At 42.4% G+C, this 25,595-nt stretch overlaps 1 protein-coding gene across 3 annotated transcripts in view; it reads right to left on the bottom strand.

Moving 5' to 3' along the window:
- Positions 1 to 6,344: 6,344 nt before the first annotated feature.
- CLTCL1 (clathrin heavy chain like 1) overlaps positions 6,345 to 25,595 on the bottom strand; it is a 34,709-nt gene continuing 15,458 nt past the window's right edge. The window contains exons 7-33 of one of the 3 annotated variants that reach the window (XM_005488887.4): positions 25,281 to 25,478; positions 24,765 to 24,965; positions 24,491 to 24,643; positions 23,835 to 23,957; positions 22,901 to 23,038; positions 22,525 to 22,689; positions 21,971 to 22,151; positions 21,443 to 21,606; positions 21,165 to 21,290; positions 20,750 to 20,892; positions 19,909 to 20,143; positions 17,989 to 18,111; positions 17,413 to 17,558; positions 16,838 to 17,021; positions 16,460 to 16,652; positions 15,817 to 15,974; positions 15,557 to 15,721; positions 15,313 to 15,420; positions 14,828 to 14,995; positions 14,596 to 14,745; positions 13,627 to 13,758; positions 13,176 to 13,286; positions 12,462 to 12,632; positions 11,691 to 11,912; positions 10,962 to 10,982; positions 8,691 to 8,766; positions 6,345 to 7,682 (exon numbers count right to left, since the gene is read on the bottom strand). In XM_005488887.4, the coding sequence (XP_005488944.1) occupies positions 7,567 to 7,682; positions 8,691 to 8,766; positions 10,962 to 10,982; positions 11,691 to 11,912; positions 12,462 to 12,632; positions 13,176 to 13,286; positions 13,627 to 13,758; positions 14,596 to 14,745; positions 14,828 to 14,995; positions 15,313 to 15,420; positions 15,557 to 15,721; positions 15,817 to 15,974; positions 16,460 to 16,652; positions 16,838 to 17,021; positions 17,413 to 17,558; positions 17,989 to 18,111; positions 19,909 to 20,143; positions 20,750 to 20,892; positions 21,165 to 21,290; positions 21,443 to 21,606; positions 21,971 to 22,151; positions 22,525 to 22,689; positions 22,901 to 23,038; positions 23,835 to 23,957; positions 24,491 to 24,643; positions 24,765 to 24,965; positions 25,281 to 25,478 (4,071 nt within the window). In that variant the 3' untranslated portion in view covers positions 6,345 to 7,566. The remainder of the gene's footprint in view (positions 7,683 to 8,690; positions 8,767 to 10,961; positions 10,983 to 11,690; positions 11,913 to 12,461; positions 12,633 to 13,175; positions 13,287 to 13,626; positions 13,759 to 14,595; positions 14,746 to 14,827; positions 14,996 to 15,312; positions 15,421 to 15,556; positions 15,722 to 15,816; positions 15,975 to 16,459; positions 16,653 to 16,837; positions 17,022 to 17,412; positions 17,559 to 17,988; positions 18,112 to 19,908; positions 20,144 to 20,749; positions 20,893 to 21,164; positions 21,291 to 21,442; positions 21,607 to 21,970; positions 22,152 to 22,524; positions 22,690 to 22,900; positions 23,039 to 23,834; positions 23,958 to 24,490; positions 24,644 to 24,764; positions 24,966 to 25,280; positions 25,479 to 25,595) is intronic. The other 2 variants (XM_074554332.1, XM_005488889.4) reach the window with 2 other exon arrangements.

Here is a 25,595-nt window from a genome sequence, read left to right as displayed (position 1 = left end):
TCGCGGGGCGGGGCGGGGGCGGCCCCTGGGGACGTGGGGAGCGGCTCTGCGGGGCGCGGGGCAGCGGGTGAACGACAGCAGAGCGGCGGGTGAACGGCAGCGTGACCCCGCCCGGCCCTCGGTGCGGCGCGAATGGGGGCTGCTCAGCTCCCGGGAATCCACGGGAAACGCCTCCGTGTGCGTACGGAGAGATGCCGGCCCGGCCGCAGGGACGTGGGCAATGCCCCCGCTCCTGAGCAGCGTCAGCACCTCCGGACACGCCTAGGCCAGGACTAGCTCCGAACCAGCCCAAAGCCCTCGGTCAGGGAGGATACTCGGCGTGGCGACCGTCCGAAGGGAGGGAAGGGGGAGGGTTTGCTCGTCTTAGGCCCTTGGCTTGAATCCTTTCTGTTTCAGTGAGGAAAGGAGACCAGGAACTCCCGGGGTAGGAAGCGCATGTGAACGCCCAGCGCAGGCGGAAGAGAAACAAAAACATTCTCAAATTAAAAGGCTGCTGTGAGTGCAGTGACACTCCGGGCTTAGACGGGTTGGTTGGTGCTTTTGGGTTTTTTTTGTGGTTTTTTTTTTTTTTTTTTTTTTGTTTGTTTGTGTTGGTTTTTTGGGGGGAGGGGTGGGTGTATTACCTACTGCTCCTCAATGACTGGGCTGTGCAAATTGCACTAGGATTTTTTTTTGCTTTATCTAGAGACAGAGGAAGACTTCTCTGCTCTAGTTTATGTCCAAAAGCTGTATTTACAGGATGCAGGGAAAGAAACCAATACTTTTTAATTTCCATCCAGAATTTCGCAGAAAGCAGGGAACACTGGAGCTGTACTCCAGAGCTGTGCTCTCCCTTACACCTGGTGCAGCCACATTACTCAAAAGAGTGAACATTTTGTGCAAGAAGTCACCTCCAGCTATGCATAAAACGTGCTCCTGTCCAGACTTGCTCTCTGTGTGCTTTGTGACATGATTTTTGCTTAACGAGACTCAGCAATCTGGCAGCTGCCAGCCCCATCCAAAGGCTCACTCTGCAGCTACACAGCCCTGGCTTTGTAGCTGAACTGCTGGCAGAAGAAGCCTTTGGGAAACTGAAGCATCTTTATTCTGCCAGTGTTAAAAGCAAACATACTTGCATTGCAAAACTCACCCCCAGGTGAGATCAGAACTGTACGTGGTTTCACAACAGAGTTAAAATAGGCATGGAGTGGTCTCATGCCAAGTCTAAGGCCCCCCTTCCTTTAAAACAAGGCAGTAAAGGAGGGGGAGGAATTACCATATGAAGAGAAGGAACAGTCATAGTCTGGTCACAACTGCAGAGCAGCTACTCATGGTCAGGTTAGCATTATTAGAATGGTAAAGATAAGATAAATTCTTTCAAACACGGCAAACAAACAAATGCATTTGGATTTCTGATTAACCTCTGCAACTCCTCATACCTTTCCATCAAATCATCACGGCTTTCACATCTGCCTGCAGACACGTACGCCCTGTGGTGTGAGACCATGATCACCTTCACAACAAACACTGGCTCTTACAGATTCCCCAGTCACCAAGGCCAGTGCACAACCTCATCCAGTCCAAGAAAATACCACACCACATGCTTCATTCACATCACACTCAATGGGATTCTCAGCAGTGCTTACCTTGCTGAACAGGGAAAGGATTATTCATATTTAATCACATGCAGATTGCTAGCCATCTCCTGCAAGGACCTGACCTCCAAGAAGCTGCTAACACCACTTGTCAGCAGAAAGCCTGAAGGAGAAACAGTGAAACAAGATAAACAATCCCTGAAATACCAGGGGCTGCAAGAGGATGTTTTAAATCCCATTAGTTGTGTGAAAGTAAATACTTAACCAGGCTTACGTAGTCAAGAGCATCTCCAAAGAAATGCATGGTCAAAGCATAGAAGAGCAACATCAAACCCACCATGTTACTGCTCTCACTTCAGGAATTTTCATGGAAACAACCCTCTGACAATCTGAACTCATTTCCCTTGCTGGTGGCTGGTGCTTGTTTCTGCTGGCATACAAAGACTTGTGAAATACTTAGTCAGGTGCTGCTGCAGCTTGTGTGCCTCATGGCACCTCTCCAAGCCCTAATAATCAGAATTTAAAAGAGCTACTGAAAACGAAACAACTTTCACAGTTTATTTTTTCAAACACAAACAGCAATTGCAGACAGAGTTTTCTGGATCCTCAGAAGCACATGCTTACATGTCGACAATTAATTCCAACATATTCCTCCCTTGCCCCTCCCTAAAATTATTATTATTACTTTTATTTGATTGGCACTAGACAGCACACCATGGTTTCAGAGACCATGAGTGGTCAGTATGGGGCACATAACTTCCTATTATATATCTTGGGATCAGAGAACCTCTACATTTCACTGAATTAAAAGATGTATTATCACAATTGATACAACTCATCAACTACTACAAACCTTTCCATGCATTATTAATCCCCATCACTTGCAGTCTCATGATAAAATAAGAAGACTCATTTTCTCTCAGATTCCCTATCGAGACAAAACAATTCCTTTATGCAAAACAGATCCTGCATATAACTGGCTTCAAGAAATGAAAATACTGCAGATTTGAGTCAACATTTCCCCAGCTTTGAAGTGTGTGCTGCAGGAGCTGCTGTGATTATAAGCAAGATGATGCTATTCCAAACAACGAACACGATCCCCACTTGAGCAGAGCACACATGCAGAAAGAGCTCCTGTTGCTACACAAGATTATTCACTGAGATTACCAGGACTGAGCCTCTCATAAGCACCACAGAAGTCCTTGTTATGTTCACATCTGCGTGGGCCTGACTCAGCTCAGAAGGGACTAAGCCCATGTACAGCATGTACTGATTATCATTCTGCTACCCTGCCATGGTGTGAATCCCTCACAGCAGGATGTATAACTCAACAAAGCAACTCCAGTTGACAAACTCTATTAGCAGTTCATGAGGCTGTTTCCCCACCCCCTAAGTGGAAAAAAAAGTACATTACAAAAGGAGAGCAATTCAAAGATTTATTACTTTCCCACCCAAACTCACTCCTAGCTCCCCATCTCGATAACCACTGCTTGGGGAATTTGTGCTCTGCATAATACTGGAGAACTTAGTGCTGTGGAAAACAACATACCAGAAGACTTTGTAATTCCTTCCTTTCATAACCACTGGGGGGAAAGGAGAAATGGAGATTTTTAGGCAAACAAATTTTACAATCTTGATTAAAAACAACAGACAAAAAAAAATCATGAGTCATTGAACCACACAGGAAATGCATAACTGAATAAGCTCAGAACCTGACTCAGGACTTTTAAATTCTGACACATAGAAGACAGGACTTCACTGACTGTATTTCAAATTCATCTTAAGCTTAAAAGCTGTCAACTTTCTATTAGCTTGGAGGAAAACAGATGGATGTTGTTGCCTTTTTGAAAGATTGCAAAGGCTCCAGACTGAAACACACATCTATTCTAAGAATTTTGCAGTGTTGTATTAGTAAAACATGAGTCAGGATCTGTCAGTACCTTTGGAAAGGTGCCCATAGAAAATGCACAATATTGAAAAAGGAGAAAGCTAGACTAGTGACAAACTCTCTGGAGGCTGGACACCTGCTGAAGGTGCACAATAATGGCTCCAGATCCATTAAAGTGGATTAGTGCACCTGCAGGTTGCTATAGCAAGGCTCATTCAGTTGGCAAACTCAGCCTAATTACACACCAGTGTCACAAAGCACTTTGGTGTCGTCAAGCATTTTCCAGCCTTATGTCCTTATCTGGAAACAAACGAGATTGAAGCAGTCTTGGGGTACTCTGTAAAGCAAAAAAGGAAATACAGTCAGCTTGGAACCAAGTGCAAAACCAAACTATTTACAGCACAACAGAAGGGACCCAGAAAGACTGCAAGAAGCTTTACAGATGAGAAATAACACTGTCATAAGGTAATGCATACATTTGATAAACTGCTTTATGAGAAGCTGGTACATACAGTGCTACCTGTACCAAGATTTGCAAGAGTTCTCACCTCATTTTTTTCCAGCTGACTGAAAAACTGTCATGCTGATTTAGTCACACTAAGAATTTCTCAGAGGCCAAGTCCTAGCCTGCCAATTAGGGTATCACACATCCAAGCATAAGCATTAATTACAAGCAGTTGACAGTCAGCTTTGCCAAAGTACTAAAGTTACTCACACTCATTTAAGTAGGCATCTAAGGTTTGTTTTTCAGTTTTAGAGTGCAATAAATCAAGGAAATTTCTTGGGTTTTTGAGTAACTGCTGCTGGATCTGCTAGGAGAAAAAAAAAAAAAAAAAAAGGCTGTTCCTTGTTTCCCACAGCCCAATTAAGGATCCATGTTGTGCTGGAAGTGCCAGCTCTCAGCATTGCAGCTGCTAAAAGCCTGTTAAATCAGAATTAGGTTTTTGACCCTACAGTTACTACTGTCTTTACTGTAGCATGCCTATTATCTGCACAAACTTCAACAGACTTCATCTGCCTAGAATTTTTATTTTTTAAGGAGCTAAGTTACTCCAGATCCTTTCCTTCTGCTATGCTACCGTTTAATTATAGAGTCCTAAAAAGGAGGGAAACGAAATGAAGTCTTGTAAAATACCACACCATTACATGAAATAAGAAACAGGACTTACCCCAGCAATGCATTCCTCCTGAATTCTCCTTGTGAATTGCTGATGCCAGATCTGTAAATGCCCAGAGTTGGACAGACCAGGGAAGATTCCCCTAAGGTCTGACAAACAGCAAGAACCATTACACAGAAGGAGATCCATACTGTTTCTCACAGTGAAAGCAAGAGGCAATAAAAGCCTGTATGTAGTCTCAAGCAACTTACCCTCTGACATAAGTCTGGAAGTTGTTCTCCAGATGCTGCAGGCTGCAGCAGGTTCTGCATGAGCAGATCATTCTACAGGACAGCACCAGCCCTGTGGCACTGGGGTGGGAATCAACAAGAAGCTTAGCTTTAAAGCAGATTCTCAGCAAAACAATCTTATCCAAGTTTTCAAAAACTTGGACATCACAAATTCATGAAATGAAGTAAATCCTTCACCTAACCCCTAAAAGAGGAGTTATTTCCTGCTGTGAATGACTTCACTTTCAGGGAAGCACTGAAACACCTTAGTAACAAACAAGAGTTTGTTCCACATTTTAGGTACAGCTGCACTGTATTGGCAGGGAGTCTGTTTTGAATGCATGTCAGAATGCAAGATCACAAAATTTATAAAAGCCATTTTACTTAGCAAGAGCTTAAATACCAGGAGAGTAACTAAAGCAAGACTGTTGATCAGAGCTGGCAGCTTTGCTTTCCTTGAGAGCTCAGTCACTCCTGTAATTAGATTTCTAGACTGAGGCTATTAAGGATCCCCAGGCTACCTCAATTCTCTTAGAGTCAGGAGCTGTTCCAGTATTTGATCTAGCACTTCACTGTGTTCCACCATTGGCTTGCACTTGCTGCTATAAAGTCAGAGCCCATTTTTAAGTTGGTATGTTGCAAAGTCCTACAGTCATACTAATCCTAGAGCTGGTCTTCAGTTCTAGCTGACTTAGCCAAGTTTATTTCAACTGACAAGGAAGTGGTTACAAAATAGAAGTACCATTTTCCTGGAAAATGGCAAGCTACCTGGCTAATTCCTGCAGTGAGTAACTCTGGACAGAGTGGAGGTGTTCCTGAACTCATTATCTGCTCAGCATTTCAAGCTGAGCTGTGAGTGCTGATCAGTACAAAGTTGAGGTTAGTACATTACAGCAACACTTGGGGTATTCTGGCATCCATCAGGAAGGAAGGCTGCATCCCCTTGCCAATGCTGTCATGGTGTGGTGACCAAGGAGACAATACACTCAATTAAAATTAAACACACACAATTAAAATTGTGCCAAAGCAGAGTCTGCTGTTACTGATTCCACAACCCTGACAATCTCCACTGGTTTGCATTAAAAGCTGTTTTGCCCTGTTCAAAGTGGGACTCAGTATGAAAGGGTTCAGCTTACCAAAACCACTGCTATGCTGATGTATCTCAGCAGAGAAGACTCTCTCTCATTGCAGCACCTCCCTCCACACAGGGCTGAAGCTTTCCCAGGCCCATGAATGAAAGCATGAGAACATGTGACAGCCTCCTGCAGCACGCCCTCCCCATGTGACAGCCTGTGCTGATGTGTCTGGTGAAGAGACCACAACTGCCCTAAGTTCCTTACTAGGCCTTCCCTGTTCCGTGCCTTGGCACAAATCTCCCTTTTCCTGCCTGGCATCCTCAGTTGTCAGCTTAAGAAACCTGATGCTATGAGTGGCAGTGTGTTACTACCAGCCAGTCCCCACACCCAAGATAGTAAGACTAGAACCACACGGTGGATACTGCAGTTTTACATTTATAATTGAACTTTTATAATATTCAAGATTAGCACAAGATTCATAACCATAAATTATACATTGTTATCTAAGTACATAAAACGTTAATGATACATGTATTTGAAGTGGCACAAAATAATAATATATCCCTGTTGGCATTCTCAAAGGAAGAGGTGGATGATGGACACGCTGTTGATCCACTGCAGCATAGCAGAACTGAGTCAGTGCACCCTGGTCACTCAGGTGGTGCCGACTCTGCCCACCAGACAGGGTCAGAACATGGTGTGGCAGGAAGCCAATGCCAGAATCAGTTAAAGGTGCAAATAAAAGTCAGGATTATGGCCCTCCCTCCTGCCTCAAGATGGTAGCAGTACGTCCCCGTCCCCAACCCTGACGCTGTGCTCTTGCATCTCCAGTGCTCTGGCAGCCCATGCACACTCCCATGTTCTCTTGCCACACACAGCTGAGGTTTGTTTTAGTACCATTTAACGTCAATAAGTAACATGCTCTCTTCTTGTTAAACAAAAAGCATCTGGGAAGTGTTTGCTCTCTGGCATGAGAAGATTTATTTTCTTCAAGTCTCAGATCTACTCCAGAAAATAGAGAACAGACTCCAACAGTATTGAACCCCAACAGTATTGAACTCCAACAGCATTATTGTCCAGAAAAGGAAACTTTCCCAATATTCCTCTAAACGTTCAGAGCACAAATATTAGAAAAGCCCATTTTCTTTTGCACATAAGAATGCAAATAAAATGGGGTGGTCAGATGTACACAAGCTTTGAACAATTCACTAGTAAAGAGATGTTTCATTGAATTGTTAACAACCCTGCTACATCAGTAGCTTCAGCTAAAGCTTTAACAACTTGGTGCCAGGCAATTTCCCAGCTGCCTTCAATGGGCTTTTCCAAAGAAAGAAAATTATGCTCTCTTCCCCCCTGGCCTCAAGTAGTTATTGCTATATGAGTTAGTGAAATAGTGCCTTAACTTCAGACAAGAGTCTCACAATGTCATTAACAAAAGCTGCCTTTCAGAGGTTGAAATGTAACCGGACAATAATCAATAAATAACAGTAACAGGCATCCTGCTGAAGTCTCCTCACTGAGCTGGGCAGCAAGTGTGTTCAGCCAACAGAAGGTCATCTGTGCCTTGTACACTTCTTGGAGAAGTTAAAAAGGGACGGGAAGGAAGAGAACAGAGACAGTGAAGGTCTGTCAGAGAGCTAGTTACATATTGAAACCATAAACAGGCGGCTGGGTGAATCCTGGTGCTGTGTATCCATATGGGAAGTTTGCCTGGGGAGGTACTGCACTGGGGCCTGCTGTTAACATCAACTGCTGGCCTAGGAAAGTGTGAGACAAAAAGAAAGTTAGTTTAAGATCCCAACCTTCCCCAATGCTAGCTGTACAGTGTGATAGGACTATTAGGCTTTAGCTAAAAATCAGCCCCTGTGCAAGCACACACCAGCAAGTCACACTATTCCAACATGTGCCATGGACAAGGCACCCATGCCATCTGCTCTTGCTACCAGGAAGCTACAAAAGAGCAAGGCAGGATGCAGAGGGAAGATGAATATCCACTGATCTTGAGGTCATAATAAACATGGCTTGTTTTGAAGAGACCATACTGAAAGCCAAACTGGTGCTATTTAACCCATGCATGGTCAGATCTAGAGAATAAAGCAAGTCAAGCAAATAGTTAGGTCTGTTAGGTCTCACAGTCTGGAGGGTGCTGCAAAGGGTCTGAACACACCTTGACAGATTTGTTTTCATCACTAGTCCCACACATGCCTCATGCATCTGTTAAATTCAGGTTAACATTTATATCAGACAGTGAACCAGTCACATCCTTCCCTTACCAGCCACTTCTAGGTGCTTGTTAGCAGAATGCCTCTTCAGAAGGGCTTCTAAAATAGCACCACACTTGAAGACAGCCATGGTGGCTGCACATGTCTTAAAATGCGTGAGCTAAAAAGACAGTCTGCCTTTCTACTTGGAAGAGCAGAAAGCAGACACATTCCTCAGACAGGAATTAGAAGAGGAATTTTCACGCTCTGTAAATTATTCCTGGGGTTGGCAACACCCTGGTATCACCTGTCCTATTACCATACTGAAACATGATTCCTAAAGTAGAGATCTGAGCCATGTAAGAGGAGCAATACTTTAATCTGAAGAGCAGAAGTACTGTAAGAGTGAGATGTCACTTCAACAACTTACACAGTTCATTGAGCAGAGACAACCATTCCAATTACTATCCAGTTGAAACCAGTATTCTTGGATACAATGTAATCATGTAAGCTGCCTCCACAAAGAGAGACCAGAGTGACAACAGGTAATCAATTAAAACCTACCAAATACTATTGGAGTGGGTTCAGCTACTTGTTCCTCTTCTTTTCTTAGGCTTTCAGAAGCATCAAGTTTATCCACCTACATTGAAGTGAACAGGAGATTTATGAAGGCCTTGTCTAGGAATTGCACCATTGTGTGAAGCTTTTCATGCCTGGTACTTCAGCTATCAAGTGCTCCTTTTTAGTCCAAGTTGGAGACTACTGAAGTCTGCCTATTCCCAGCAAGCTTTGTTGTAAAACTGACTTCCCAATTCTTTTAGGTGCACTGCAATAAGCAGCAGCTCTCAAATGCAGATGAGGAACTCATTACCTTCAAAGGAAGCATTTTCTGGGGTCTTATTCTAGTCACTGCTAACTATGATCCAGAACTCAAACCCAACAGAGCATCCATCATCTCAAATAGGCCTAATCTACATTTACCTATTAACCTGCAATTCCTCTCCCCTTCAGTGACAACTCACAGATATTTGCAAATATTCCAGGCCCATGAAGTTTGATCTAATCTAGGACTACAGTCTAACCTGGCTGCTGGTTTAATGATATTCACAAGACACTTATTCTAGGGGAAACTCTAGAACCATCATGGAAAGTGGCCTAGTAGTATCAGCTTTATACAGATCTTAGTGCTGTGCCACATAAAGCTCTGTTCATGCTAAACAAATTTGTGGAAGCACTACAGTAATGCAGGAGCCCTAAACACAACTTTAGGTTGTGGGTGTGGAGGGCAATCTGAAGAGCAACAGTTCTTTCCTTCTCAGGTTTAACAAGCTGTATCTTCCAGAAGAGAACCACTGAGACTGAAGACTACAAGGCATAAAAGTCACACAACTTCACATCCTGGTACAGGCAGTACTGACATGGTGGGCAAACCTACATTTAGCCCACTGCTGTATTTCAGCTGATCCTCATCCTCCTTTCCCACTGCAAGGATCATGTCTGGTCTGAGAACTGCTTCAAGAGGGGATATCTGTTAAACTTTAGAGATGTTATCCAGATATGGTGTTTAACAGTTTCCTCAACATTCTGAAGTTTGCAACTCAAATTGACAACCTGAGTGGCAGCAGGTCTTTTACTGGTTCATTTATAGCTGTCAGCCTAAGAGCTCTCCAGCATAACCCCAAATATTGCTGTTAAAAAAGCTATCCAAATTACTAAGGATCAAAGCAACTGACAGACACCCATTTCCAAGTAGCTGTCCTGCTCTATTTATCCCCAGCCTCAGCTCTCTTGGGTTTGCCTTTCCCTGGGGCTGTCCTGCAGTGGCTCTGGCCAGCAGTACAGCCCTGCCCTCAGCTGGGCAAACAGCAGCAATGCCGAGAGCAGCCCTAGGAAAGCCAGATCACATTGGCTCTGCTGCCTAGAACTGGTTCAAAAGGTTTCCAGGTGTCATTCTCCACGTGCCTGGGAGACAGGCTCCTGGGACAGGCTATTCTGTGCTTTAACATTTCTTTATGCAGAAAAGACAGGTAAATTCTGGAATATGTACACACTCCACCAAAACTAGTCTGTTCTTTTGTGCTTTTGAAGTTAGTTACATGACAATTTTAGACATACCACATTTATAAAGCCCATTCTCCAATTTCATGTTTTGCAGTTAATTCAACAGACTAAATTAGTTTCACTGTAAACCACTTTCACCATGCAGATTTTCCTTCTGGCAAGTTATCCCATATTTAGTACACATGATTACTTGTAAATCCAACCAGCAGTTTAAGATTAATGATTTTAGCCCTAAACCTCACATGGAGGAGCTCAGGTAAACTTGTATGGCAAGTTTCTCCAGAGTGAAATAGGAGTAGGAGATGCTTAAGATCTGTGCAAGTACTTTCATCATACCAACAGGCAAGAAGTTTAGAGAAGTTTCATGGCACTATAGAAACTCACCATCATGCCTGAATTATTGCACACTTTGGTAATTTACAGTGTAAAAAGCAATTTGCCCTTGGACCACACCCTGTTACATGGCAATTGCTTTTCTTTGTTTATGAACAGCATCCTCCCTGCCACAAAATATATAATACAGTGAAAAGGAGCCCAAAGTAAAGCCCTCCTCAAGCACTTGTTTTTGTGTCCCATGAAGAGGAGAAGAGTCTGGTTGGATTTTCAAGTTGTTTGTGAATAGTTATCCTTTTAGCATTAGAAAGTGAACAGGAAATGAGTTAGAGCTAAATTACACTGCTCTTCTGGCAGAAGCTACAGCTAGATTCCTGTAAAAGAAACCTAGGATATTGAGGGACACAAATAAACACAAAGAGTTTGAAATCAGAGTGTCACCTTATAGAATAGTCCATCAACCTGCAAGAAAATTCAGAGGGGAATACTTAACGTGACTTATTAGCAGCAATCTGAAGCACTCACTTCTACATTCCTCATTTTAATGAAGTTCTTTACTGTGATGCCCTATGCAATCCTACAGCCTTCCAAGGTAGGATCTTAGCTTAGTATCTTAGAGCTGTTTGAGATAAGCATTTCAGGACCACACATGATCAGAATCTCTTTTCCCTCAGTTGAGAACCAGCTCTTAGTATCAGTATTGTGCAACCAGACTATGAATCTAAAGTTCTGTTTTCCATTTAAAAAACCAAACACCTTCAGCAGTCTACTCCTATGGCTGATATAGGAAAAATCTGCACTCAAAAGCCCTATGCTCTTTTGACTCTAGGAAATATGGGGACTTTACTTTCATAGTTACACAAAGATAAAAGTGATATATGTGTTGTCCTCACCAAGTTTTCAGTTCATCAGCTATGGAGCTGCTGTGAGAAGCACAGTTGCTTATGTCTACTGCTAAAAGCAGAACTTTAACTAGACCTCTTCAAGTGCCAAGGCATCTATTCATTAACTCTGCTAGCTAGCCTGGAGTGATGAAACCTACAGAACTTCAAGAAGACTTCCTCCATGAGGAATGGTAATATTCCAAATATATGCAAAGAGCTCTGGTTTACATAATGCTAATCATACAGCAGACTGAAGTCTTAGCTTTTTAGCCTATGCAATACTCACTTTGGTAAGGTACTCTCTCATCACTTGGATGAAATAAGGCATTGCAAAGTCCATGATGTTATGTCTCCATGCCAACTCAAGGACTACATCTGGGTGCAGCAAGTCATAGCATGTGAAAAGGCAGGCTGCAAAGCACTCCTGCTTGCCTTCTTCCAAGAACCACTGGAGCAGCTTCTCAGCCAGCTCTGCATCTTTGGACTCTGCAGCATACTGCATAGCATCCTACAGAAAAAAACAGTTAAACTTGACCCTTGCCCGTCAACATCTTGCCCTACATCTTAAATCCACGTTACTGTGAGCCAGATAAGCTGAGTACTTGGCATACTATGAAGTTAGTCTTTAACACCAGGCATGTTCTGTAGGAGGCCAGATACACACACAACAACTCTGAGGTAAGCCAAATACTTTATTAACATTATCCAACAAGCTTCCTACAGACTACGTACAAACTGGCCTGTGAGAACTCACCACAGGTTTGAAGAGCATACCACTATAATTGCATTTCATCTGTACCCTTACAAGAGTCTGGGACTTGAGGCCTATGGAGAATGTTCCATACTGATACAGGTAACTGTAGAGATGCCAATGATTGAAGAGACACATTCCCAGATACAGGACAACATTATGAAATCAGATTTAAGACATGCATTTGAAACTCCAACCACTTCTGCTTTAAGAGTCTTTCCTTCAAGTGAAGGACTACTGATTAAAACTCCAGATTTGAAACTAACATTCAGTACCCAGGAGCTTTATGCAGTGTCATGAACTCACCTTATACAGACGATCTTTCTTGCACAGCTCCACGCTCTGTTTCCAGCGGTTGTTACCCTTGTACAAGTACGCTGCAATACGCCTAAATTCAATTAGTTCATGCTTTTCCAGACGCTGAGCCAATGTTATGTTATCAAAGTTGTCATAGGCATCAATGGAAGCTCTCAAACCCTGTTTGAGAGAGAGTTGTTACACATGCTTCCAGATGGCAGTAAGTGAAGCTAGAGTAAAGAAGCATCTATTCCTAGTGTACAAGTGCTTCAGTTCTGCCAGCTGGATGTTGATACCATGGCTACTACTGATTTACCTGCGTTTCATGCACCTCTCCAAAGGATACTTTCTAACAAAGCAAGACGCTAACTTGGTCATACCCACTCCAGACTAGAAGAGCTAGTTACCATAAATAGACAAGGCATGTCTTCAAATAGCAGCCAAAGGGGCCAGAAGCAAATTTATTTACTGAAGTGCTGTCCCACTGAGAACATACCTGATACTGACCTTTGAGAGGTCTGCTCTGAGAAAAACACCTGTGGCACCTGCTTTTTTGCAAATCATTGACATCTCAAGACTCCTGCCTGCTAAGGACCTGACTGCATGCCCTCTCTTTGCTGCACTGGAGAAGTGTTATCTTCTACTCAAGGACATTACTGTGTCAGCAGCTTTTTTGCCAGAGAACCATCCCTCAGGCTTAGCAATCTGTTTTCAGGGGCTCACCTGGAAATCTTCCTCTTCTGTTAAAAGGTTGTTTAGAGCTTCGTTAACTCCTTTGTTGTTGTGGTTCTGGACTGAACGCAGGTAAGGCTTTACTAGAAATAGCTGATTAACCTGGAAAGAAGATGTTTCCAATAAAAGATTATGTATAGCAATCCTGACACTGCATTCTCCTGAAACAGGTTCCCATTTTTTAATACAAGAATTTGTGCTTATTGTTAAAACTCTTCAGACAAGGTATCCTGTATTGCCAGCACTAAAATAAAACAGTCTCCAAGGCCAGTTATGCAACTCTTCTGCATTTCCCCTATCAAGCCAGGACTGGGCTGCTTCTCGGTCCTTCATACCGGTGGCAAAGCTACTCAACAGATGTCAACTCTTTTCCAGCCAGAGCCTGGAGTATCTTAACTTGAGCAACAGGACTTTTTGTTGACCTACAAGCTCCCAAACTCACCTTTGAGAAAAAATTGACTGTCCTGGTGTGATCCAGTCGTGGAGATAATACAAGCAGGAGATCATTGATCAGCAGAGGTTTGTAGTCTAAGTAGAACTGCAAGGCTTTGTAGTACAGCTCCACATTGGCCACCTGCACGATCAGATACTAGTTAGTACTTTAAACAGAAGTAAGCCTAAGGTGCTTAGTTCAGACCACTAACTCAGCACAAAGTTTATCTGACTCCTACTAAACAACAGCTTAAGTTTCCTTACAGAGGTAGAAAGTTTTACACTGATGCAGAATTCTTGGTCAATCTTATGATTGCTTCTTGTGCCATCTGCTTCCAGACAGTGAAATCACATGCTACACCACGGGCATTACAAACCAATTCTAATCCATCCACTGAAGAGGTCCTGGCACAGGCAGCCATTACAGCTAATATGACCATTTGTCCACTTCTGAAGTCAGTGAAGACTGTAGCCTTAAAAAGTCTTTAAATTGTTTTCCTGAAACCCCCGAGAACAGTAAAAGTGTACTCAGTCTTATATCTCGTTTAAACTACTTCTCAATTCACTATTCTCTGCTGTACTCATGGGACTGCCCACCACTCTTCTCACACCAAAACAGCTGGAAACATATGCAGAAATCTTGCAAGAACAGCAACACCCTCACTATAAACCAGCAGTCAGCTCAAAGGTATTAAGGAGGTTAGGCCTCTTGCTTGTGACCTATGATCCTGTGCAGCCTCTGAAAACACTCTGTGCTAGGTGCTGCCACTCCAGAGAATGTGCTGCACAGCATAAAAGAAATAGTGTAAGATCAGATTAATTCTTTGTGCTAAACTGATTGGAAGTTGTTTTAAGTACAGCAGAAAAACTGAGTAGTAACTTAACCAAACTGTTTTCTAAACAGCAATTCTGTTGTGCATTTTTGCCTCTGTCCTGAAAGACGCCTTCAGCACTTTGCTTCAGTTACCAAGTTACTTACCTTGGCAATTATGTCTTTAAACTGGCCTTCTTTCCAGGCATCAGTGGGATGATTCATCATAGTAATTATTGCATTGTCATACTCCTCATACTTGTCATACAGGAATACAAGTTCTGCCCAGAGATGAGCCTGTTCTGCAGCTCTGAGAACCTAATAAGAAAAACAAAAAAATGCACCAGGTTTGATTCACTGGTAGCTTCCCACCTTCACTTGCAGCTACCTTACTGCATACCTTTGGAATATTAACTCTAGACCAGAAAAGTTCCAGATGTTCTCTCATTTTCTGAGGCTTGAATTTGGAGTATAAGATGGCAAGTTCAGTGAACATCCCCATGTGAGCACGCTCTAGGCCCAGAGCAGCTTCCAAAAGGGCAATGAGGTCTTCAAAGTAGCCACGATCCTGGATGTTAGGAAAATAAGGATTAATAAAGCTTGCTAAAATGCATATTTACCTAAATACAACATGCTTTCACTTTCTCTCCATTGAAAGTGCTTAGATTTTTTACTCCAGTGAGGTGAGAGAGTTATAAAAGAAGGCACAATGGGAACTATTACCTCTCCATTTACTACAGAAAAAAATGTGCGTTGCCACTAAGAAATGAAGATAGAGGAAAACTGAATTTAAATATTAGCTCCTAGAGTATCTTTTTTTTTCTGTGACCACTTTATTAGCAGACACAAGTATGCTGTACAAGTCTTGGAGAATATTAAAGTTACCTGATAGTAACTGATCAGCTCCTCAAGTTCATCAGCATGGATGACTATGTGCAAGCCACAGATCTGTGCCAAGCGGAATTCTTTTCCATCCACACAGGCAAAGCAGACCTGTCATGACAGTCAGCAAATAGTTAACAGGACAAAACTTTACCAAATTTGAGGTTTACTAAGAGTTCCAAATAGGTATTTCCATAATATTTGTTCTAGAATTAAAATCTATTAAAACCCACAAGTTTTAAGTCACCTCTTTCCAAGTCCTTGTGCTATTGGCTTTGCGGCCACTGTCCACTGCTGCCTGATACTCCCCAAGGTGCACCAGGGTAGATGCCAGGCGAGCAAAGTTGGACACGTTGTTATAGAGGAGCTTTGCTGCTTCGTACATCCCCTCTTCATAACAGCGATCACCGACCTGAATAAGGAGTCCAAGGTAAACAAAGGTAGCAGTAAGAATAAGGGGTCAGCAAAGCAGAAAGTTGCACTTGGAAACTGTGGATCAAGACATACCTGCTGTATATGGGCATTATTAGGGCCGCTAATAAACTCCTCCAGTTCTGACAGACGATTAGTTTTTGCCAAAGCAAAAATAAGTTCTGTCTCTACATAAGACTCTCTGGCCTTCTTCCTGGCCATCTGTAAGAACTTGACTAGGTCCTCCCAATTATCTGGAAGAGACGAGAGATATGTAAGAACCTGTATTTAGTCATTCTGTATTGTTTACCTTGCCCACCTTAGGGACAGTTTTCACAAGCAGGCTCAAATCTCTCCTCTACCACGATAATAAGCCATTTGTACTTGAGTTATGGAATTCCCTGTCAACATCAAGTCACCTTCAGGTAAGACTGGACTTCTTGCTACCATTCTGCAATCCAACTGGCAAGCAATTCTGCCACATACAAATAAATACATTACACTTAGTGATACTTTAGATAACAGTCCAGATTATCTCTACTGAGAGGTCTATGTTTGGTGTAGCAAGACAGACAATCTTGGTGACAGGAATCTCACTTAACATTGACTCATCCATTCCATGTACTGACTGTTCCCACTTTCTCTGAAACAGAATTCCTAAGTCTCAATAGTTCCTGATGTAAATGCAATAAGGTAGCTCACATCCAAGCAATCTGAAGTTGAAGATGCTTTGCCTTACCATTTCTATTAGCTGCCTGAACAACTTCCATGTAGGCAGATGGATCATCTGCCTTTATATAGGAGTCAATGGCTTCCTTCACCAAGTCCTTCTGGAGCTGTGCTCTGGCCAGCTGGCTCCACACTGCTGGTTCATTACATCTCTCTGCAAATTCATAAGCACGGTCTAAGTTGCCAATGTGCTCAATCAGCACCTGTTTGAAATTGAAGTTCCAAGTTAAAAATCTAAGTTTTGTAACACTGTCCCTTCTAACAGAACTCTTTCTTCAAGTGTATACACTGCTTACTCTGTGTAAGCAATATGAAGCTAACTGCTCTTAGAACAGCCATTTCTGTCCAGGGAAGCATTCTACACCACCATGCAGGAACCACACCTCACCTGAATTGCTGAAGTATTGACATCAAATTTTCTGAATATAGCAAAGGCTTCCTCATATAGCTCATTACTGATGGCAATGTTTGCAATATCTGGGGCATCATAGTTATCCAGCCGATTGATGTACTCCATCACTCGGGTGCGGTCGGCCTTAATGGCAGTCAGGATCAGCAGGTTCTGCAGATTCCTTTGGTTAACAGAAGGCATAGGCTATAAGCAGTGCACAGCAACACCTGCTTAAGTGACATGGATTGTACATGTGAAAAAATAAACCCACTTACTGTCACCAGAAACAACATTTCATCACCAGATTGAGAACAACTGACATCTAGCTTCAAAAAGAATTTGCTTACCAGTATTAGTGTGCTCTGGCCTCAACACATCACTGCAAATTGCACAGTGTGAACTAGCTCTGTTCTTCAAGTACAAAGCACTCCAAATTCTAGCTTTTCACCTTATCATAACCACTGAAGAGTATTTAGGTCTTGCAACCAAGAGGCCCATGATAATCTGGATAATTCACAACCTAAACAAAGGCACTGAATATGCTAAACTTGAGGACAAAGCTCTCCTCTTACCTGTGTTCACTGAATACAGAATTATCCAAGACAATTTTTTCCAATAATTCAATCAGTTCATTTGGCAGATCAGCAGTCATGAAAGCTTTCACAGTTACAGAAACTTCCTCTGGATCCTGTGTCTCTGATAAAGCTGTTTGGACAACCTAGATTCAAAGGCAGGAAACTATTAAGTGTTTTCCCCAAATTAAGTATTTGTCCATTTGTCAAGTTATTTGTCCAGTGAACTACAAATTAAAGCTTCAGAATTTTGAGAGTATTTTGATAAAGACAGCAAGAAACTGCTAGCTGTATTTTATACAGAAGTAAAATCACATCTTACATCTATATGGGAAACAAATTCCCTAGAAGAATGTCATTCTCCAGGACAGAAAAATTATCTTATCTTACTGGTAGCTAGATCTTCTGACCATGAAGGTCAGAATTAATACCTGCCACTGCAACTCTTACAAACTTGTATATGGTGAGATGGGGCTTTAAGGGACCTTGTGGGGGAAGAATGATACTTTAATGCTCCATAATGTTTCTGAGACATCCTGAGGTCTTCAGGATGGAAGCTGAGCCTTTTTGCTGTACCTGGTCAATAAGCTGCCGCCTGAATGGGTTGTTTTCTTCCAGTACATTTGCCCAGAGCTCAGGGTCCTTCCTGCGCACCAGGTAGCGAGCCTCGCTCTTAAACAGGGAGTTCTCATTGCACACCTGGAGGAGGAGTTACAATTATTGGCATTACTGTTAAGGGTCAATACCACAAGACAAGTTTAGCTAGCTATGAACCAGACAGTCTAGAAGACTGACTAGAACTAATTTTTGACCAATGCTAAATGCCACAGACAAGTTCTTACCCAACCTCTGATCTGGAAGGCTCATGGAGAAGGTCTCCAGCAGAATTTCTAGAGCTTCTCTTGGTTTTGCCCAACACAAACACTCTGACTGTGGCTTCACAGTAACTATTTGCTTCTGGTTGAAGTGAAGACCTGCAGAAGCCTGAAGAACTTAAGTTTTAAATCTAGAAAGGGGAGCCACTTGCCTGGGCAGTGCTAAGTAGCGAACTGAGGAATGGTGCAGTTGTTTAAAGCTAGAAGTATGTTATGTATTTGGTGTCATTAGCTTTATGTGCTTACGAGTGTTCAGAATAGCAAGTGGCTTGGATTCTCTTGTTAAGGTGTTAAGGGTACAGAATAAGTGTGAAATTCCTTATAGAAGTGCACCATGGGAGAGTTACAAGTTGTGATCCTATTCGTACCACTAGCTGCAACTTCCAGCTAGAAGAGTAGAAAGCTGAAGGCCTAAGTCATCTTACAGCAACAGCTCACATGGCTGGTATCCAAATAAGCCCGTGGAATTTCAATTACTGTGCTGTGAGCAAATCAGTACTAACACAATTTTGCTTTATGCTTTTCATTTATCAGCTGCAGGAGTTGACCCTTCTTCCAGGAGACAACAACGTCTCAAGAATAATTCTTACAGGAAGAGGATCTTTATTCCACAACCAGAAACACCTCCTCAGAACATCAGTTCAGGGAAGAAACTGGTACAGACAGGCTTTAATGGCTAACTCGAATGGTAAAGTTTATCCCAGCAGCCTTCTAGCAAACAAGAACTCAAAGCCACCTTCATATCCTGAAATAAAGGAGACAAATGTAGCCAGCCCTTTTTTAACAGCTACAGTGGAACTATTACTTAAAAATTAAACACTTCAGGCTGGAAAGTCATTCACTTTAATCCAGTAGCAAGCCTGGATTATACTACCATTCTAATGCTCATAGCTGACATTCTCTGCATATATCATTAGGAAGTGCAGGTAGGAGGAGAATGTTTTTCTCAGCAACCACAAGCACTACTGGCTTCATCTGACATTAAGCTCTGGTGTTCACATTGAGACCAGAAAGTATCTGAGAACCCTGAGAATTTCACCGGCCCTTGAAATTCTGACGGATGTTCTAAGAACAAGCTTAAAGATAGGAGAGGAATGCTATTGGAGTAAGTCCTTGTAGTTAAAGTGTCAACATTTATTTTCCTCATTTCTGCTTAAGTACTGGAGCAAGTCTACGGGTCAATCACAACAAAGGAAAACTACAAGCCCTGTTTTAGTTTCAGGGAAACTTTTCTTTCATGGTAGGGTCAGGGTAGATGACAGCCTGCTCCTCCTGCTGAGCCTTCAAGGCTCAAAAAAACCAAATTGACAAAGCTTTAATGGTAGGCCTAGTCATTACCTGGGCCTAATAAACAAATTAATTTCAAGGAGAATCAGTGGATGAAAGACATGGATTGTACTTCACAGTTCCAGTGATACAATTCTAGTTTGGACATATAGCATAAATTCTTCTCATCAGCATAAAAATTACTGTCTCCACATAGAAGAATCCCACCTGCCTCAACTCCTGAGTGAGACTGCAAGACAGGATTCTGCAAGTGTTAGACTAATAGCCAGACAGGCTTCCACTTCAGGCAGCAAGCAGTTCTTTAAAGCATGCTTATAAATGCAGTTTTGCTAACCTTTATGAGTTCCAGATCACACTGCCCCCTCTCATAAGCAACGCAGGCCAGATGAGGGTCCCTCTTTTCACAATATTTGCCAACTACACGGCTGTCATAGTAAGGATTCTCACGAAGGAAGCGCTCTGGATTATTATTACTGTCAATGTAGATTTTGGCCAAAGCATTATGAGTTGCAGGTTCTTCACAGCCTTCATGAATCCTCGATTCAAGCCATGGCAACAGCAACTTAAGCCTTTGAAGAAGCAAACATTTTAGGTTTATAAGTCAGATTGAGGTATGTTTTACAGCTACCACTCAGTGCCTGGCCTTCCCTTCAAACAAGTCTGCTGGTCAAACTTAAAAGCAAACACAGACCAGCCAGTTATTTTTTAATGAGTCTTAACTGAGTGGAAGACAGATCTGCAGCTTAACATCAGAGAAGGTTGCAAACACCCCTGGTTTTACAATCATCTCTCAACTCCTGTTGTATTAGCTGGCAGTTCACACTTAAAGCCATTTGTTCGTTTCACAGGTTAGTTAGAACTAATTACAGAAGCTGCTGTGGGCCTGCAGCAAGACTGTCAGGACAGTTTGATCCAAATTTACTCCGAAGGCACATCCCATGGCTGGCTGTATGGCAGTGTTCAAAAGCCATGTTATACATGATGCACTGCTGTCAGACACTTCTACATAACCCAATCAATCAAAAGACCGACCAGCAAATTTGAACTGCTTTTCTATAGAGAAACACAAAACAGTATCAGTACTTTATCATTTAACAAAACTGCATGCAATTCAATTTGTGTGTAGCAGGGTCAGGGAAGCCCAACACTGGTGCCTAGAGATGCATTTTCATTACCGATTTCTTTTTTCCACTTCAGCCACCAGCTCATCTGTGGAGAACTGCCCTCTCACCACCATGATCAAGTTCTTGATGACATCTTCAGAACAATCTACATCAAGAAGCCCTCCAACCACTGCTGGTATACGGCTAGGATTCACCTGGAAAAAGCCACCATCATTGAAACTAGTTATTAGCATTACTAATAATGCACCCCCAGTCTTCCATATGGGGAAGTTCTAGTTAACAACTTCAATTATGCTTCAGAGCAGAGAACTTTGAGTAACTAACATTCATATATACATTCCAGGAATAATGTTTTGGTGATAGACAAAAGGCTTAATGAAGAGCCTCTGCACCAGGAGAGTGAGCAAAAAAGAGGCAGCAGACCATGCTGTAGTTCCTTATAATGAAGTAAAGAACAAGCCCTTACCTTCTGTACATAGATCTCAATATACTTCTGCAGATTATTGCGATACAAATAGAGCACCAGGTCATGAACAAAGTCAAACCGATCGCAGACAATGATCAGAGGAAGCTGATCTGTGAGCTTTGCCTCCTGTATTTTGTGTCAAAGAGAAAAAACAGCAAAAGATTATTCACAGCCATGCCAACTAAACTTTCTTGGTGTTTCCCTCCACTAGAAAGCTGTAGCTCTGCTGCTGAGCAAAATATACAGCAGACCCTTCAATTCCCAGGCAGAGTATTTACCTTCAGGAAGTTCTTCACTCGTTCTGGGTTATAGCAGTTACTTTCACGACAGATTCTTTCCACTTCCTTTATCTGACCAGTCTTGCAAGCTGCCTGGATGTACTTGAAGTGAACATCAGGATCCTGGCTAAAGTTTACAATGGAACCCAAGAAATAGAACAGTCCTGGAAAGAGTCACATGTGTTTAACACTGTTAGAAGTGAAGAAAGTGAAGGCTGTATGGGCCTCAGATTGTGACTTAGAGTTCAGCCTTGCTGACAGAGCAGCTTTCAGTCAACTGCAGAGTATAAAAAAGATTCTTTTCCCTTCTTTCAGATTTCATCTTTCTTTCTGATCTTTACACAAGAGAGTTAAGAAACCATCTAGAACAAAACTACCCCTAGAACTCACTGTGACGAGCTCACTTTCATAAAAGTATCCTAAGATCCAGCCATGTGAAAAGTACCTTTCCCATAAAAGCTACAATCCTTACTATTCACTTTAATCAGTCAGTGCTTCCAAGAAAGCTGCTTCCCTCTAATACTGTACCTTCATAGCTTTTGAAAGATTCAAAAAGCTCCACAAGAGACTGGGTGCCAAGCTGTTCATGGTATTTAGAAGCAACCTGCACACAGAGCTGTAGGTTTTGCCGAATGTTGGCTGACAGCATGGCACGCAAACACTCCACAGAGTCCTCAACTGAGAGAGAGCCAAAGAAGTTCACGAGCCACTGCAAAGAGACAGAAGTTTTACTCAGTAACTCACACAGGATTTGACTGACATCTAAGATGGGCCAACTAAACAGTTACTACCTCAGCCACTAGAGAGAAGTCTTCCATGAACTAAGACCAGAGATATAAAAACAAACACTCACTGTATTTACAATCACAAAAATGCATTTGGAAATTATATTTGAAACGCCCACCTGGGGAACTGAGGTAAGATTTAAGCCACTGAATGTACAGATTACAATCTGATCATTAACCAGACAAATGTTCTTGAATCACAGCTACTCATGCTACTTCAGTACCTACAACCCATTTTACAGCAACTCCAGTGCTAAAGACAGTTCACATCACTTTCTTACTCTGGACAACACTTACCTCAGGATTCAAGAGGTGAGTGTGAACAACTGCACGTTTAATATCATAGAGATCTGTGTAGTGTTCCAGAGCTCGCTGCAGCAAGCCTGCCTTTTCACACAGCTGGGCAACATGAGCACGATCATAGTGTGTAAACATCTGGTTTCCAAGGATGGCATCTGCGACCTAGGAGGTTACATTTCATATTCACTGTCAAAAAATCAAAACTGCCAAGAGAATCACAGCAGCTTAGCCTACAAGTTGTTGAGAAGTCACAGCAGTGACTTACTTAGTAAACTTTCATGTTACTAAACAACTTGCAGATAACAATATCACACATCCTATTCTTGTGCATGTCCAGTACTGTCTCTCCCTTTTTGGAGGAACTGGGTTGTACCTGCGGGGCATGAATCAAATTCATTTCCAGGAGACGGGTCTGAAGGTGGCCTTCTGCAGGGCGGTTATTTTTCAGGGCATCCAACAAAAAGGACGTGCACTGCTGCAGCAGACTGTGCTCCATGAACACATCCACAATCTGTTGAGATTGCACAAGTTACAGAAGAGAGGTCTATATACACACATGTAGATTTTTCTGTGTATACAAAAAGCCTGGCTAGAGGTGTCCTGGGGTGATGTTATGATACTGCATCCCCTATTTTCTGCTTTATGACAAGATTCTAGCTTGTCTCAAACTGAGAGAACAGGCTATCACAGCACCTACCAGGCTGCATTGCCTTGCTTTCATAGTCTTACTATCATGGTAATAGAGAGACAAGTTTCACATTTCCTTTTTCTCTAGAATGGAAGAAATGCATTACTCTGAGCTATTATGCCAGACTTTACCACCCACTCTTACTTAGCTCTAAGACAACATGCAAAGCTCATCCCTTCTCCTGCTGGGATAACTGCTAGAAATAAAGCCAGGACTTTTTCCAAGTAGCTTCATTCTTTAATAATGCACAATCTTCCCTTATTTCTTCATCCATTTACCAAGAGTGGTCAATGGGAGCCAGAACTGAACTTAGGTTTATTTGTTCATCTTCCTGTAAATTCTCTGCATGAGGAGATATATACTCCATTAAAGTCAACACTAGGATAGTAACACTTTATTGCTTAGACTAAGATTGTAGTAGGCTTACTATCAATAAACCAACAACTTGAAAACACATTTGCCTCTGAAGACTCAATGATAACCAAACTTAACTAGACTATTTAGTCACTCCTCTAATCAAGATGACAAGAGATGTGAACCAGCCTTACCAGTCCCCAGGATGGTACTACACTATTGCCTCTGCCTAGAAAGAGACCAGTACTCTTGCTGTAGGCATCACCTGGTTAATGTTTGCCAGTGGCTCCTCATCCTGCACCAGCATCTGGGAGAACTGCAGGCCTTGTTCTGGACTGACTCTCATCACACTTCTCAGCAGGAATATCCAGTCAGGGGTGTAGCCAACCTAGAGATTTCAGAAGCAGTCATACATATTTAGGAAACTTCACACTTCTGTTAAGCCCTCAGATTCTTTAGCATAGGGACTATAAACTGTTGTGAGCTTGCAGTGCCCATCCCCCATCTTCCAGGAATTCTCAAGACAAAAGCATTTCTAGTCTGTTGACACAGAAATTCAGTATTCACCTACTTAGTAACTGAACTTGTGCCAAGGCAATGCTCTGGCTATGTAAGAAAACTGCCTGGAATAAATTTTTCAACAGTCCTAAAGGCCTATTTATCAAGCCCTAAACTTAAAAGTAGGCATGAAGCAATTTTTCTTTTTTTATGAATTACAAAAAGTCTGAGGAAGTCTGGAAGAATCTTATTTTTATTCTGTCAAATAAGCTTAAGCCAGTCCATTAAATTAATACTTCATAAAATTCTGGATGCTTTGAAGTTTATTTTTTAGACTTTTTAGACCATAGTAATATACCATGATTTGCACAATGGACACATTAAACATAAGACAGAGCCTGCAGTTTGTAATAAATTATTTACCTTCTTAGCATACAGCACTATTTTCTGGAATTGGCCAGTTTCAGCAAAGCACTGGATCACTTTGTTTGGCACATTAGCTCGAAGGTAGACGCTGAGTGCAAGGGTTGGGTCAGCCGTCTTCACCAAGTCTCCCAGCTCCTCCGAGCACTCCAGCTGAAGTCAGAAGTGGTATTTGGTCAAGCAGAAGAATTCAGAGTTGTAGCATCAACAAAGTGTTGTTCACACCCAACTGTTAAAGGCAACAGAAGCAGGCTAATGTCACGATCGAGCCTACCTTGTCTTCCTTCAGCCACTTCTCCAGAAGCTGTTTGCGGCCCTGCTGCAGGACGGGGCGACAGAGCTCCAGAGATTCAAACTTGTTCAGCTGGCCCTGGTCGAGCAATATTCCAAAGTACTGGAGCAGGGGAGAGGCCTGCCCAGGCTGAGCTGGTACACTCTGGAACTTCCTAATTGTATCACTGGTACGGAGAATTCCCTGAACAGACACAAGACAGAGAGAAGCAGTGTTTAATTAGTGAAGACTGAAGAGCATTAGCAAAAAAAGCAGGTTGAAGTATAAACTGAAGCATCTACTGTTAAACCTTCAGGACAGAGACCATCAAATCAATTACTTCCTAGCAGGAAGTCAGTGGCCATAGAAAGTCCAGTTTGGTTAGAAATGGATAGCAGCCACTCCTTACGGCTTCTTTATGTTTTGAATGTCAAGCTCTGAAATCAAAGTGACCTAAGCAATCCACTAAGCTTAGGCAAGTTTCCATGATTTCTAAGCTTTACCTTTGGAGTTACTTACCTTTGGTGCAGATGCAGCTACTTTAGCAGCATCTGCATAGTTTCCTTGAGCAAACAGTGTGTTGAACTTTCTGGCAAACAACTCCTCTGCCCCTGCCAGGTTACTCCGTATAGCCATTCGCAGCCCCAAGTCAGGATTCTGGAGAACATTCGTAGCATAGTTCACAATGTTGTCTTCCTCAACACACACAGAAAGCACCTGCAAAGGACAAGAGGCATATTGAGGAGTACTGTCCTTTCCACAACTACTATGAAATACAACAACAAAATGGCTGTACAGCTCATCAGTGAAGGAGCAAATTAGTAAAAAACCAAG

Source organism: Zonotrichia albicollis, chromosome 18 (genome assembly GCF_047830755.1).
Source record: "Zonotrichia albicollis isolate bZonAlb1 chromosome 18, bZonAlb1.hap1, whole genome shotgun sequence".
NCBI classification, from domain to species: Eukaryota; Metazoa; Chordata; class Aves; order Passeriformes; family Passerellidae; genus Zonotrichia; species Zonotrichia albicollis.
This window is presented reverse-complemented; position numbering and strand designations above follow the sequence as displayed.